At 47.2% G+C, this 15,678-nt stretch overlaps 1 protein-coding gene across 5 annotated transcripts in view; it reads left to right on the forward strand.

Annotated features, from left to right (window-relative positions):
- The window catches only part of KLHL18 (kelch like family member 18), a 78,430-nt gene extending 66,555 nt beyond the window's left edge, over positions 1-11,875 (forward strand). For 2 of the 5 annotated variants that reach the window (XM_021068721.1, XM_021068723.1), the window contains 5 exons: positions 169-305; positions 1,934-2,171; positions 5,939-6,043; positions 7,831-7,942; positions 8,656-11,875. In XM_021068721.1, the coding sequence (XP_020924380.1) occupies positions 169-305; positions 1,934-2,171; positions 5,939-6,043; positions 7,831-7,942; positions 8,656-9,042 (979 nt within the window). In that variant the 3' untranslated portion in view covers positions 9,043-11,875. The remainder of the gene's footprint in view (positions 1-168; positions 306-1,933; positions 2,172-5,938; positions 6,044-7,830; positions 7,943-8,655) is intronic. The other 3 variants (XM_021068722.1, XM_021068725.1, XM_021068724.1) reach the window with 3 other exon arrangements.

Below are 15,678 nucleotides of genomic sequence, written 5' to 3' on the forward strand. Positions count from 1 at the left end.
CTGTGTGCAATTTCCCCTGGACTTACCTGGGTTCTTTGAGCCCAAACATTCAGAAGGCTTCACCAGTTTTCCCTTGGGCTTGCGGGTTGGGGAGCCAGGCTCAGAACTACAGGTGTGGGCCAAGGGGGGAGAATACCTTCTGTCCTAGCATCTTGCACCTTATTCCAGGGACCTGGTAGATGAAGCAAAGGACTATCACCTCATGCCAGAGCGCCGGCCCCACCTGCCGGCTTTCAGAACTCGGCCCCGCTGCTGCACGTCCATCGCTGGGCTCATCTATGCTGTGGGGGGCCTCAACTCAGCAGGTATCTTGCAACTCCCCTTTGTAGAGCCCTGTCTTGGACTTCATGGTTGAAGAAGCACCTAGTCTGGGCTCTGCTGCTTCTCCTTTGTCACCACCCATGTCTCTTTGACTTTGTGTGATTGTTCCGCAATTAGAGCACATCAGGTGTTAATACCATTGAAGCAGAATATTAGAGCAAAAGAGGCATTTAGAAATCTGGAGGCCTGTCCCCCTTACTTCACAGATGGGAAATGGAGGCCAGAGGACTTCAGCTATGTTCACACTAATTGTTTTGGCTGAGCAAGGACTAGAACTCAGGTCCTGGTTTCTAAGCCTATACTCTTTCCCTAATATCACGGCAGCTTTGGGATTTGCTCAGCTCTGGATAATCCTAATCAGAGACCCAGTTCTCTTTCCAGGCTAGTCACTTTCAGTCATGTGGGCCTCTGGGCTTAGACTGTGAGAATGTCACCACAAGAAGGAAGATTCTCCCAATACACAGGGTCAGCTCTATCCATGCTTTTTACTCTTTACCTCTTACCTCTGGTGAAACACACATGCCTTCGAGTCTGTGTGTTATTAGCAGCTCTTGTATCATATAGTCAAGTTTTGAGGAAACCTCCATGGGGCCCCTGCCCCTCCTGCCCACCCCAGGCACAACTGCAGAACAGTAGCAGTCTAGAAGAGGGCAGTGTGGACACTTGAATCCTTCCAGTGCAGTGGCACAGGGAGATGTCACCTTTGATATGAAGGCCAGGCCTTTCCAGAGTCAGCTCAGGTTTAGGGGAGGGAGGGAGTTGTTGGGCAGTCCTGTTTTTAATTGAAAGTTAATGAGAGGGAGTCCTCTTGTGGTGCAGCAGGTTAAGGATCCAGCATTTACACTACGGTGTTCACTGCTATGGTGCAGTTTTGCTCCCTATCCCAGGAACTTCCATGTGCTGCAGGCACACCCCCCCAAAAAAAAAGAAAGTTAGTGAGAGATGGGTACTGGTCTCTACTCCTTTTAACCATAGGACATGGAAAAGGTAACTCTTCAATTAGTAAACACTATAACGTGGCAGGTGCTAAATGTCCCAAAGCAGAATAAAACAGAGAGGGGGTTATTTCATTTGATCTTAAAAAAATCTGATGAAAATGGTAGGGTTGGAATTATCACTCCTTGCTACTGTGACTGCTGTTTATTGAGCACTTAGTATATTCTAGAACTCTGCTATGTGTTTTACCTTTTATATCATTTAACCCTCCTGGGAACTCTGCCATGAAGATTATGTCCATTTCACATGTAGAGCAGAAGATGGGGATACAAAATAGCTTGCCCAGAAACTGAAAGTTGCATTGGAAGCCGTGCCCTGTTCCGCAGGCCTGCCACCTACATTGGGGAAATAGTGGATCTACTTGCCTTCACCTTTACCGTTTAGCAAGTGAAGTACCTCCTTGTGACTTGAAATGGCCCTCTCTAGAAAGTAAACAAATGCCCCCTGTCTGAAAGAATTAGGCTTGAATTTATCATGAGTGCACTTTCTTAGTGGGCCCTCCTGACTTGTATAATTCTGAGGGAAGAGCTGATAGGGCCAAGTTGACCATTCCGTAGAACCATTCCCCAGTAGCTGTGATCTAAATGAGCGGTCTCATTTGTTTTAATTTGAGTAGCAAATTTTTATGCAGGTGATTCCCTGAATGTGGTGGAAGTGTTCGACCCCATCGCCAATCGGTGGGAGAAGTGCCATCCCATGACCACGGCCCGCAGCCGTGTCGGCGTGGCCGTGGTGAACGGGCTCCTCTATGCCATTGGGGGGTACGACGGCCAGCTGCGGCTGAGCACTGTGGAGGTCTACAACCCAGAGACGGACACGTGGACCAGAGTGGGGAGCATGAATAGCAAGAGAAGGTAATCTGGGAGCCGATTATCCATCCTGAGCCCACACACTGGGCAGCTGGGGGGCGCCATGCTAGACAAGCAGGGCACATGGTAGGTACAAGCGTGGGCCTGGGAACTCCCTGCAGCCAAGCCATCCACTACTGGTACCTCCAGGGAGCCAGCCCCCACTTGTTTAAAAGTAATACCCCTGCCTTGTCCTTTGAGGAATTTGAGGAGACAGGATACAGACATATGTGAGTTGTATTGTCATTTAAGTGCCAGACAAGAACTGAAAGTTTGTATTATGAAAGGTGCAGGGAGGGAGAGAAACTGGACTAGAACATCAGGAAGATTTTGGGAAAGAGGTGGGATTAAAGTTGAAATTGGAGAATAAGGAGGATTTAACTTGATTAGTCACAAAAGGAAATGTGAGGTGTTTCTCTTTACACTTTGTTTCCCCCGGGATCCCTGCCCCGCATGTGCCTTCACTAGCAGGGAGCACGTGGACCATAGCAGTGTTCTTAACTGCAGGACACCACACGTTCCCCCGGCATGAGCACACAGGTGTTTGTGACGTGAACTGAGTTTATGTCTCTTAATATCTTCCAGCCACTTGTCTCCTCCTGCTCATGCTCCCTGAATAAGAGGTGAGATTAGAGAACATCCTCATGGGGCCTCCATTTAGCCTTCTTAGTGCTGAAGTGACAGGCGGCATCCTTCCTTCCATCAGCCATGTGTGGAGTGTGGACATGGTTGGGTGGTGGGCACTTTGGAGTAGGAGGGTGCCACTGATAGGCTCTTGGTTTCAGGTGACGCTCTGATGTTTCTCTTCCAAGATGGACAGAGGAGAGGCCAACACTCCAAAGTCCCCTACCCGTTTAACTAGAACAGCTTTGCATTTATCCCTTTTACATATTGAGTTTCCTTGACATATCCCCAACTTTAGGAAGAAAAAATTAAATGAAAAAAATTTTTTGAAAGGGGCAGTTTGAAAACTGCTGAACCAGTTGCTCTTTAAGGGCCTTTCTGCTTTGTAATTCTGTGGTCTGTGAGTATTTGCTTTGCATTAAGACCACAATGTTTGATCATGATTTGGGTTTTCTTAGTTGTAAGGTCACCTAACTGCCAAAAAAAACCAAAAAAAATCAAATGACTGCATGTGGTAAAGAAGATGAGTCATGTTTCACTGTGGAAAACCTTTGCCATGATACACATGGTCCCTGTTCAGTAGTGTGTGTGTGTGTGTGTGTGTGTGTTTCCCTCAGCAGGGAGGAATTGGCTTTTGTACCAGTAAGCTTCACAAAGGGCCAGAGGAGCTTATTTTGGAAGAAAAAAAATATCTATATAATATCTAATCCTCCCAAAGCAGTAAGCTACACTCTTGTGGTTCCTTCCTCCCACCACCTCTGCTCTCACCTCTGTGCTTCTTTTCTCACTCCTTAGATACTTTGCAGCTTGCTGTGGCCTCAAATGACTCACTGCTCCATATCCCCAACCTGGAGGGCCTTTTTTGCTTTGATGGCAGTCACTTGTTCTTCCTTGTGTGTCTGCTCTGGGCCACTTGCTAGCCATGATGTCACAGTTTTGGGCAGGCTTTGGACTGCTGTCTCAGTTCCCAGACCAGGGATTGAACCCCAACCACAGCAGTAGAAGCACCAAATCCTAACCACTAGGCAACCAGGGAACTCCCAATGCCCTAGTAGCATGGGCCCAGCCCCGTTTAGTCCCCTTTTATTACAGGCTACCTTAAAATGTTCTTAAAAAAAAAAAATGTTCTTAGTTACTTCTCCCCTGACATCTCACACACTCTCTGTCCTGCCAGTTGGTGACAGCCTCCTTTCTGCCATCATTCTCTACCCTCCTCCAGTCTTCCAGTGTGCTTCCATGGAGCCTTCTCCCGTGGACTGCTCTAGTCCACATGGATCAGCATTTCTCCCATTCCTTCATACTATCTTTACCATTTAGTTGATAGTTTTGTCGCACCTCCCAATTCTTTCTCATATTTTTGTTGAACTCCTGAATTATTACTTGTGTCCACTTCTAGAAGGGTAGTGATGTGTCTAGTGAATTTGTGACCTTCCCACAGTCCTCTTCTAAGGCAAGTCCTTTTCTTCTTTCAGTCTGATTCAGACACATTGTGTGGATCACTTTGCTCTGTACATTTGAAAGGACTGTAAAGCCTGGTGTATTTTATTTTCCTGTTTGTTAGACACACAGATTCATTTGTAATCTTCTCCAGCATCAGGTTTAAAAACAATGATTTGGGCAACTTGACATTTATATTTAATTTTTCATGAGGCTTTGTGTAGAACAGAAGATTGAGTACTCTAGACCCCTGGGTCTTTGCTATTAGGAGAGCTTAGAATAGTGAATAGCATGGGAGTCAGGCCTGCCTCATTGAAATCCAAGAATGCCTCTCTAGACAGCCTGAGAAGACACCCATGGCCTCCCCAAGCCACAGCTACTCATCTGTCAAGTAATGGTGGTGATGTTTCCTGCAGGATGTGGTAGGGGTGGGAATTGAGCACCTCGTGTGTGTAGTAAATGCCAAACAAACAGAAGCTATTGCCTCACTAGGACAAATTAGGGGACCTGCAGGTTTATGTATGTAATGGAAAATGTCTGTCAGACGTTATAGTGAGGGGAGTTCCTATAGTGGCTCAGGGGAAACAAATCTAACTAGTATCCATGAGGACACAGGCTCGATCCCTGGCCTTGCTCAATGGGTTAAGGATCTAGTGTTGCCGTCAGCTGTGGTGTAGGTCGCAGCCTCGGTTCAGATCTGGCATTGCTATGGCTATGGCGTAGGCCAGCGGCTACAGCTCTGATTCGACCCCTAGCTGGGAACCTCCATATGCCTCGGGCGCAGCCCTTTAAAGACCAAAAAAAATTATAGTGAATAAGAGTTCCCAAACAAATCCGACTAGTATCCATGAGGATATGGGTTCAATCCCTGGCCTCGCTCGGTGGGTTAAGGCTCCATCATTGCCATGAGCTGTGGTGTAGGTCACAGATGCGGCTCGGATCCCACATTGCTGTGGCTTGGCCTAGGCTGGCAGCTACAGCTCCGATTCAACCCCTAGCCTGGGAATTCCCATATGCTGCAGGTGTGGCCCTAAAAAGATAAAAAAATAAATAAAACATTATAGTGAATAGAGTGGGAAAATCAAAGAAACCCAACAAATGTACAGTGAGGGCTTGTTACATACAAAGCACCACGTGAAGCACTGTCAAGGTCACACTAATGGAAACTTGTCTTCTAGGAGGGCCCCACTTGTTAAGAGGTGGTAGGTCGACCCCTGATACCCGTGTGGGCAGAAGCTTCGGTTTGCTTGGCTCTCTAAACCTACTTCCCAGAACAGTGTGCCCTGTGTCCTATGAGGGCCTGATGAAAATCTGCTGAATTATGACTGACAGCTGTAATAAGGGACCTGCACTGGGTGTGGAGTCAGGAGGGAGTCACTCTCGCTGGGGGTTTCTGGATGGCTTTTGCGGGAAGAGAGAGGGGACTCTGACCGGGGTCTTAAAGGTAAACCAGACCCTGAGCACTCCAGGGCAGAAGATGAGCATATCAGACAGATCAAGGATTCAGTCTGAGGACTGAGGAGAGAGAGGGAAGGTGACTCCAGGCATGGAAGTGAGAGGCAAGAGGAACCACAGGGCCCGGGAACCATATACCTGGGATTTAGGTCTGTTCTAGAAAGAGGCAGTCGGGGGCTAAGTTTATTTCTCAGTAAACATGAGAGATTGCCCCAGCAGTCTAAGGCCCGTTGGGATGACAGCTCTGTCTGTTTCAGTGCCATGGGGACGGTTGTGCTGGATGGACAGATTTACGTCTGTGGAGGCTATGATGGCAACTCTTCTCTCAACTCTGTGGAGACCTACTCACCTGAGACAGACAAGTAAGGACTCTGGCTTCCCTGGGGCAACTGGAGCTTGCTAAACAGAGGATGAAAAATCAGAACTGCAGTCTTTTTTTCTTTCTTTTTTTTTTTTTTTTCTTTTTTGTTGTTGTTGTTGTTGTTGTTGTTGTTGTTGTTGTTGTTGCTATTTCTTGGGCCGCTCCCGCGGCATATGGAGGTTCCCAGGCTAGGGGTCGAATCGGAGCTGTAGCCACCAGCCTACGCCAGAGCCACAGCAACTCGGGATCCGAGCCGAGTCTGCAACCTACACCACAGCTCACGGCAACGCCGGATCCTTAACCCACTGAGCAAGGGCAGGGACCGAACCCGCAACCTCATGGTTCCTAGTCGGATTCGTTAACCACTGCGCCACGACGGGAACTCCCAGAACTGCAGTCTTTTAATCGTGCTACTCCAGGATAGGGAATATCTCACCTACTTAGCCCCTGTAGTGCCTTGCATATAACAGGTGTTTAGTAACCTTTGGTTAAATGCATGAATGCTTAAATCGATTTAAAAACAAATAGTCTTCATAGATATTCAGAGATATTTATTAATGCTCTGTACTTAACTAAATTAGCCCATTTTAATGGAAATGCAAGTGTTAGGGGATGAGAAGTAGATGAACAGCACTTTCCAAAGTGGATAGGATATAATTTGGGAGAAAAAAAAGTTGCACATCAAATAGTCAAAGAAACTTGGGAAACATTGATGTCTATACCACCAGAGGCCTCCTCTTTCCATAAGACATATTAATGTTTCCAAGATTCTGATTAGTTCTGTGGTAAAGAAACCTCTCAAACTTCATTTTGTTCAATACCTATCACCATCTTGTGGAATTATTTTGGGAAACACTCTTTGGAAAACACTGGTGAGGTTCTAGTTTTTCATTTCAGTATTTGAATTTGCTTATTCTTTGTAACAATGTAAGCCTATATTAGTAGAATGGATTCATCACAGTGCTTATAAGTCAATGTTTCACTTACCTAACCAACTTGTTATGTGTCAGACAGCAAGCAGTGTGTAGGTAAGTAGTACCCAGTGTGCTTGGGTCACTGCACATGATGATCATCCTCCCTGGGGCCCGCGTCTGGCATTCTTAGGCAAAGTTGGGGGTGGGGGTCTTTCATCCTCCCCATGGTTTTAGGGTAGTTGCAGAGCTGCCTTCAAGGGGAGACCCATCATAGTCAGGAGGAAACAGCAGGAAAAAAGGTCTGGAGATAAGAAAGAGCTCAGTGGTCAAGGAGCAGGCGTGGGTGGCGCTTGGCAGGAGGTGAAGCTAGCTGGAAAGTAGGTGAGGACCAAGTGGTAAAGAACCATATTACGGAATTTAGAGTCTGCCTTTGAGGAAACAGGAGCCACTGGAGGATGTGCTGTGCAGACTTGGGATGAGAATGGTCTGACAGCCAGGCCACTATGAGGGGGCTGTTGCAGTGGTCCAGCAAGAGGCCAGAGCTAGAGCAGCAGTGGTGGCATGGGGATAAGCAATGACTAGGAGACAAACCAGTCAGGATGTAGTGACCACAAAAATGTTGAGATTGATGGAGAAGAAGCCATAAAAATACCCAGTTTATACGTACAGCAACTAGATAACTAATGGTCCCCTTAGCAAGACATGAAGCTCAGGCTGAAAGGTGGCAGCCAGAGTCAGTCAGGTGGTGGGAGAGGCAGTAAAAAGTGGAGAGATGATCCAGGGTGAGACAGAACAAGCACAGTCCTAAGCTGTCTTGGGAGGACAGGAACACTGAATCTCATGGCTCCCCTTCTGCTTTACCTCTTTCCTGCAGGTGGACAGTGGTGACCCCGATGAGCTCAAATCGCAGTGCTGCGGGGGTTACGGTCTTTGAGGGCAGGATATACGTGTCAGGAGGCCATGACGGTCTGCAGATCTTCAACAGTGTGAGTCTGGGCTCCTCTGAGCTAATGGCACCTACTCCTTTCCTCTTTGAGAATAGTTTTGAAAGGCAGTTCTTGGGAAAAAGCCTCCGCCTTACCATTGTGAGGTAAAGTATCATCTAGCGGTCTCCGGCCATCTACCTGGTGCTCCAAAATGGTACTAAGAATAGACACCAGTGTGCACGAAAGCAGGGGTAGAGTGTGGCCATACCACCCCCACCCTGTTCAGTTCCCCAGCAGATGATGCCTGAGACCTGGTGAAATTCCTGCCCAAAGTAAGCCCAGTTATACACACAGTGTGAATTTGCCAGAAGTTGTATACTAGATAAATTTGTTTGAAATTGCATTTATTCTTTTAAAAAAGCTCAACAACCAATTCAGCAGTCATCACAGAGTCTGTCAGTGCTGTTGGTGGAACACACTGTGCACAGATCTCAAGAGACCATGTGCTCAGTATGGCTCTGTCCCTCACAGGGCAGTGCATCCTGGGCAGGTCCTTTCTTTGTTTCCTCCAATGTAAACAGAAGAGGTCAGTTTAGGCCATCACGCATCTCTCTCTCTAAACCCACAAGCAGATGTGCAACTGAGGCAGCTGGGCATCAGGGCCAGAGCAGATGCCGGCAGAGCTCCTAGTCCCCAGGCCTGACACCCAGGGCCATCTGGGGCCGAGCTTTAGCTCTGACCATCCTGAACCTGTGCCTCTCTCTCCACCACAGGTAGAGCACTACAACCACCACACGGCTACCTGGCACTCGGCAGCTGGCATGCTCAACAAGCGCTGCCGGCACGGAGCCGCCTCCTTGGGGAGCAAGATGTTTGTCTGCGGAGGCTATGATGGCTCAGGCTTCCTCAGCATCGCCGAGGTGTACAGCTCTGTGGCAGATCAGTGGTGCCTGATAGTCCCCATGCACACACGCCGAAGCCGAGTCTCCCTGGTGGCCAGCTGTGGGCGCCTCTACGCTGTGGGGGGCTATGACGGACAGTCGAACCTAAGCTCTGTGGAGATGTACGACCCAGACACGGATCGCTGGACGTTTATGGCCCCCATGGCGTGTCACGAGGGAGGGGTCGGTGTGGGCTGCATCCCTCTCCTCACCATCTAAGACAGAAGGTGGGATGTGGTGGGGTAGGGTCTAGTATAAACATGGGCACTTCCTTCCAGGGACAGTCCCCCTTGGGAGAGGTGGTGGACCAGAAGACGGGGTGAAACATGAGCTCGCCGGAGGTACAGTTTTTCCAGGTGCTTAAAGCCTCCCTTATGACCTTCAGGCCTAGGTCATCAAGATGCACAGCGTGAGACAGAAGCTCCTCTGGGTCCCGCAGTCGGTGACATGAGGCCGCTTTGCTGGTCCACACATCCACAGGCTCCATCCAAGCCCAGCTGCCACCTACACAGCTCTGTGGGCTGCCCACCCACAGAGGACCTTCCATCTGACACTCCTTGCCCCCTGCTCACCAGCCGTGTCGTGGCCAGTTTGCGATGGGGTGGCTGTAGTGGCCAAGCCTATTGGAAACTGTGGGTGTGGCTGGAAAAGGAGGGACTCGGGCCAGGTGTCCTCACTGCCAGCAAGGCTGCAGCCACAGTGGTGCTGGTTGTACACAGGCACCTCCTCCTTCCATCCAAGGGCACTGAGGATTTTGTCTGCATTGCTAAGTAAGCAGGGAGAACAGAAGCTTTTCCTGTGTCTAATTTTAGGATTTCAGTGAGATCTCTTTCATCTTATTCAGGAAAAAACAGAGGGAGAGAAAAAAAAAAAGATACTTGAAAGAAACTGAAGGAAAGTTAAAGAGACACTTGAAAGAAATTGGAAAGAAAAATACTTTTTTTTAAAGTGAGCATTTTTTTGCAAGAAAACCTAAAAGACACTAAAGGCAAACGTGTTTAAATGGAAAAACCACCTGAAAAGGACAGTACCCGCTCCCACATTCGGATCCCAGGGTCCCGAGGCCTCGCATGGCACTCGGGGTTCCCTCTGAGCCCTGCCTGTCCAGGATCAGTGCACTCTCAACCAGTCCTGTAGAAGGTGCTCATGGGGTTTGTCTTCACACCCACTATCAGAGGACTTTTTTAATCGTAGGCTTAGCAGGTTGGCAAAGTTATTGCCGCTCTTCTAGGTGGGAGCTCCCAGCTTGTCTCTGGGGGCTCCAGGTATCCCTGTGGTTACCTCCCACTGTCACCACAGCGCTCATGCAGATTCCCACTCCCACTTTCATTTCTTCCTTATTTGACCAGCAGGAAACAGCAGGTCTGGCCAGATTCTCATTTGCCACTCAATCATCCTTGGATAATTTTCCTCATCATGTTGCTTCTGAGGCACGTCGACCATTTGTACCTCTAGAACCTAACCAGGGACTTGGTCCTTCCACCAGCCACAGGGTGGCTTGGTCCAGTAACCTCATCCACCCCTGCCAGTCCACTGCTCCCCCATCCACTCGCCAATTTCAAGGGTCTGCTCCCCCGGCTCCAGCCTTTGGCAGACCAACCAGCAAGGTGGACCTTTACATTCTAGCAAGGCTGGCTTTCCGACATAAAGAACTAAAGGCCTAAAGAATCTCTTGCTGCTGCAAAGAACAGATTTTATATTTCTTCCTATGATCTTAGCAAATGACCTCTTGAAGAGACTCCATGCTCCTCCTTCCTCCCTGGATGGGACCTTGATGTAGTCCAGCGGGATCCCAACAGGAGGACACTTGTGTTACCAGTGCACCGGGCAGTGGGGCTGTCCTTCAACTGCTGCCGCCAAAAAACCTGGTTTCCTAAAATTCTTCCAGTAGACTGAAAAAGGATACAATTCCAATGCAACACTGGCTGTTAGGGTCCCAGTCTCCACTTGGTTGGTCTCCTTGCCTGTTGCTGCCTGCCTGGGTGGCCTGGAAACCTGTTCGGAAAGGCACAGCATGGCACCCGAGATGTCTCTCCCAGCCTGGGACCACAAGGTTCACCAGTATGTGCAATCGCCATGTATCCAGAGGGAAGTACCTTTGTTACCTGCCACTTAAGAGCTGGGCCTCTGCTATAAGCACTTGAAAATGATATTTTTTATTTTAAAGACTTACCAATCTGATATAGTTTAGCCTGGGCTCGTGGTGGAGCTCTGGCATTTCTCGCTTCCTCTCAGTTTGCCTGCAGAGGTAGACGTGGAAGGAGAGAGGAGTCTGCATTTCCTGTTAGAGAGGAATCAGTGCTCGTCTTCTTATTATAAGCCCCTTTCTTTTGTGAAGTTGAAGCTGCACTGACAAGCCAGGGTTGTGAATGTGTTCAGACTCAGCAAGTGGGCCTCACCAGGTCATTAGGATGCTGACCCAGATTTTCCCACTGGGACTGATAGATCATTTTCCCATGATCTGCGGCTCCAGTAGGGGTCTTCCTTCGTCCACCTCCACCTCCTGGTGTAGAAGTTACACTGCTGCACCTGAGGTCAGTGTTTCCAAGTAAGGTGAAGCCAGTGTTTTGACCTGGCTCTGAGCACAAGTGAGCACAAATACAAACATTTTCACACACTCCATAGTGATTTCCTCCATCTGGTGATGACTGTTTACAGGTGGCTGGTCTGGTCCTGTGGTGTTGGATCCTTTCCAGTAACACCATGAAAAGAAGAGACACTTCCCAAGGATATCATGAAAAGGGTGTAGGACAGATGCTATGGACTGTGGGCCACAGGGTCCAGCCCAGCTCTGAGCATTAGCTGTCCTGGGGTGTCTCCCCTCTTAGATAACACAAGGAGCCTTCTCTTCTGGGTTTCATCTGAGAGCAAAGCCAGGATGAGAGCTGAAGACCAGCCTTTTGACTTGGCCACAGAGATGTGAGTAGGTAGGAATTCTGATCCTCGTTCCCAATTTATTGTTTCCCAGAAAATCTTATTTCCTTCTATTTATGGAACGCATGTCTTTTGTGTTAAGAAACCAAAGAAAAATAAAGAGTACGCTCCTAATGTTTTCTTGCCTTTTCCTGACTTTTTATTTTTCTTATTTTTTTGTCTTTTTGCCTTTTCTAGGGCCGCTTCCAAAAGCATATGGAGATTCCCAGCATAGGGGTCTAATCAGAGCTATAGCCGCCAGCCTACACCACAGCCACAGCAACAAAGGATCCGAGCCATGTCTGCAACCTACACCACAGCTCACAGCAATGCCGGATCCTTAACCCACTGAGCAAGACTAGGGATCGAACCTGAAACCTCATGGTTCCTAGTCGGATTCATTAACCACTGTGCCATGACGGGAACTCCTGACTTTTTAAAATTAGAAGTAAATCATATTTTTATTGTAAGTCAGTGAAAAAATATTGGAGAAAGTGAAAATTTTCCTGTGAAAATAAGGGGAAAGTCTCTGGAAGAGACGTGTGTGTTTTATAAGAATGGGATCTGGTGAAAAATATGCAAAAGATTTCATGAGCATGTTGCACACTTGCTCCTGTCCAGATCACCACTTCTCTTGAATTTCCCCCTTTCCTCCCTGACTGCCATGAAATTGCAGCGTTCCCAAATGGAATGTGGCTGGCCTGTGATTGCCTGAACCAGAAACCATCAGCTCCTTTTTTTTTTTTTTTTTTTTTTTTGCTTTTTAGAGCTGCACTTACAGCATATATAGATTCCCAGGCTGGGGGTCGAATCCGCAAACTCATAGTTCTGGCTCATGCCACAGCAATGCCAGATCCAAGGTGCATCTGCAACCTATACCACAGCCGACGGTAACACTGGATCCTTAATCCACTGAGCAAGGCCAGGGATCAAACCTGCAAACTCATGGTTCCTAGTCGGATGCATTTCCACTGCGCCACAATGGGAACTCTTCAGCTCTTTTTTTATATTCCAAGGCAGAGGTGCTTAACTTTGGTGCATATAAAAGTCACTGGAAATTTTTTAAAGCACAAAATGACTCAGATCCCCTTCCCAGAGACCAATTCCCTAGGGCCAGAGTTCAACTCAGGGCCTTGTGTGAGCAATTTTCCACAATGGTTTGTATGCTCATCCAGGTGTGAGAACCAGACTCCTGTGTTTGGTTTTCACTTCCCCAGGTACAGCTGTGTTCCAGATCTGCCTTCCTGAGACTGCACCTTGGTTACTGAGGTGCTGGATGTTAGGAAACTCTTCATTTACACTTGTCCAAAAGTCAGCTTACAGTCAGTCTCATCCATCAGGTAACGGTTGGTACTCCCAAATGGCAACTTTTTAAAAAAGTTTTTGAAAGGGTATGTCAGTCCCATATACACCCCACCAGCACTTTTCACACTTAAATACTCAGTTGATTCTCACTTGGTCCTCTCAGTAACCTCCATGAAGTAGGTAACAGAGTTCATCTTAGCATAAAGAAATTGCCTCAGAAGGGCAACTCCTGATTTCATCAACTGACTGATAATAGAGACCATGGGAGTTCCTGTTGTGGCACAGCAGAAATGAATCTGACCAGTAACCATGAGGTTTCAGATTCAATCCCCAGCCTTGCTCAGCAGGTTGAGAATCTGGCGTTGCCGTGAGCTGTGGTGTAGGTCACAGACGAGGCTTGGAAACCACAGTACTGGGGAGCAGACCTCCACACTCTGGGCATGGAAGCTGGATGGATCAACTGCTCTAGAGGACAAAGACATTGCTTCCCTGAATTGTGAATGTAGAGATGTGGTTTCAAATCTTGCTTTTTTTTTTTTTTTTTTTTTTTTAGGGCCACACCCCCAGCATATGGAGGTTCCCAGACTAGGGGTTGATTTAGAGCTACAGCTGGCAGCCTACACCACAGTCACAGCAATGCAGGATTGGAGCCTCATCTGAGACCTACATTTCTTTGTTGTTGTTCTTTGGACTCCTCTCCCCTCACAACTAGCAGCAGAGCCCAAAGAAGAGCGCTACTGGTTCTTCTTGCTGTTCACAACATAATGTCACCCAGCCGAAAAATGGCAAGGGGTTCTCACAGTTCTCAGAAATTTTCCCAGGCTTACTGTTCCCTTTTTCATCTCCAGTGATAGACAAATGTTCTTCTTTTTTTGTTTTGTCTTTTGAGGGCTGTACCCACGGCATATGGAAGTTCCTAGACTAGGAGTTGAATCAGAGCTGCAGTTGCCAGCCTACACCACAGCCACAGGAATGCCAGATCCCAGCTGGGCCTGTGACTTAACACCGCAACGCTGTTATCCTTAACCCATTGAGCAAGGCCAGGGATCAAACCCATGTCCTCATGGATACTAGTTTGGTTCATCACCATTGAGCCACAACGGGAACTCTTTTTTTCTCTTTTAACAGAGCTCAGTTTCCTATTCTCTTTTTCTAGGTTTGCAGTTCAGGATAAAAACCCAAACTGCATAGTATGGCATGTAAGTCTGCTGTGATCTGGCATCTCTCATCAGCCTGGTACCTCTCCTCCATGCTTGTCCCTGACTGTATCCCACCAGGGCCGTGGCCTCTTTGCTTGTCTTACCTACTAGGTAGTGGGCTCCTTGACAATCTCCAATAGGAGTTCCTGTCATGGCTCAGTGGAAACAAATCTGACTAGTATCCATGGGGATGCAGTTTCGATCCCTGGCCTCTCTCATTGGGTTAGGGATCCAGCCTTGCCATGGTATAGATCGCAGGCACATCTCGGATTTGGTGTTGCTGTGGCCGTGGTGTAGGCTGGTGGCTACAGCTCCAATTTGACCCCTAGCCTGGGAGCCTCCATATGCTGTGAGCGCCACCCTAAAAAGACAAATATATATGTATATATATATATACACACATTACTGTACCAGCACTGGAGACAGAGGAGACACAGCCATTCTTGAAGAACTTGAGCCTAGTCCGGTAGATCCAGATTCAAATGTCACGTAACGCATGCTTCCTAGTATCCCTCTATTTTGCATCACTGGTTTTTTAATTTATTAAGGTATCATTTATATACCTTAACATTCATCCATTATAAGTGTGAGATTCAATGGTTTTTAGTAAAAGTGCAAAGTTATGCAACCATTACCACTATCTCATTTTAGGATATTTTCATCACTCCATAAAGTTCCCTTGTGTCCATAGGCAGTTAGTTAATCCCCATTCGCACCCCAATCCTTGGGCAACCACTATGGTGCTTTCTGTCTCTATAGGTTTACCTGTTCTGGACATTTCATGTAAATGGAATCATACAATATATGGTCTTTTGTGTCTATCATTCCATAGGATAATGTTTTTGAAGTTTGTTCATGTCATAGAATATATCAGTAGTTTGTTCCTTTCGTTTTATTGTTCCTGAATAGGATTCCACTGTATGGATATACTATATTATATTTATCCATTTTTTCTCACCAATTGATGAATATTTAGATTGTTTTCAGTTTGGGACTATTATGAATAGTACTGCTATGATATACAAGTTTTTGTGAACATGTATTTTCATTCCTCTTGGGTAGATTCCTAACAGCTAATAGTTTTTTAGTATGTTTTCATGTGCTTCTTAGCCATTTGTGTATCTGTAGTGAAATATCTACTCAAGTCTTGCCCATTTTTAAGTCAGGTCATATGACTTTTGAGTTATAAGAATTCTGTATTCTGGATACAAATCATTTATCAGATATATGATTTCCAAATATTTTCTCCTAGTCGATGGCTTGTCTTTTTGCTTTCAAGAGCATCTTAATAGTGATGGAGGAGTTCCCGTCGTGGCGCAGTGGTTAACGAATCCAACTAGGAACCATGAGGTTGCGGGTTCCATCCCTGGCCTTGCTCAGTGGGTTAAGGATCCGGCGTTGCCGTGAGCTGTGGTGTAGGTCGCAGATGCAGCTCGGA

This window comes from Sus scrofa, chromosome 13 (genome assembly GCF_000003025.6).
Source record: "Sus scrofa isolate TJ Tabasco breed Duroc chromosome 13, Sscrofa11.1, whole genome shotgun sequence".
NCBI classification, from domain to species: domain Eukaryota; kingdom Metazoa; phylum Chordata; class Mammalia; order Artiodactyla; family Suidae; genus Sus; species Sus scrofa.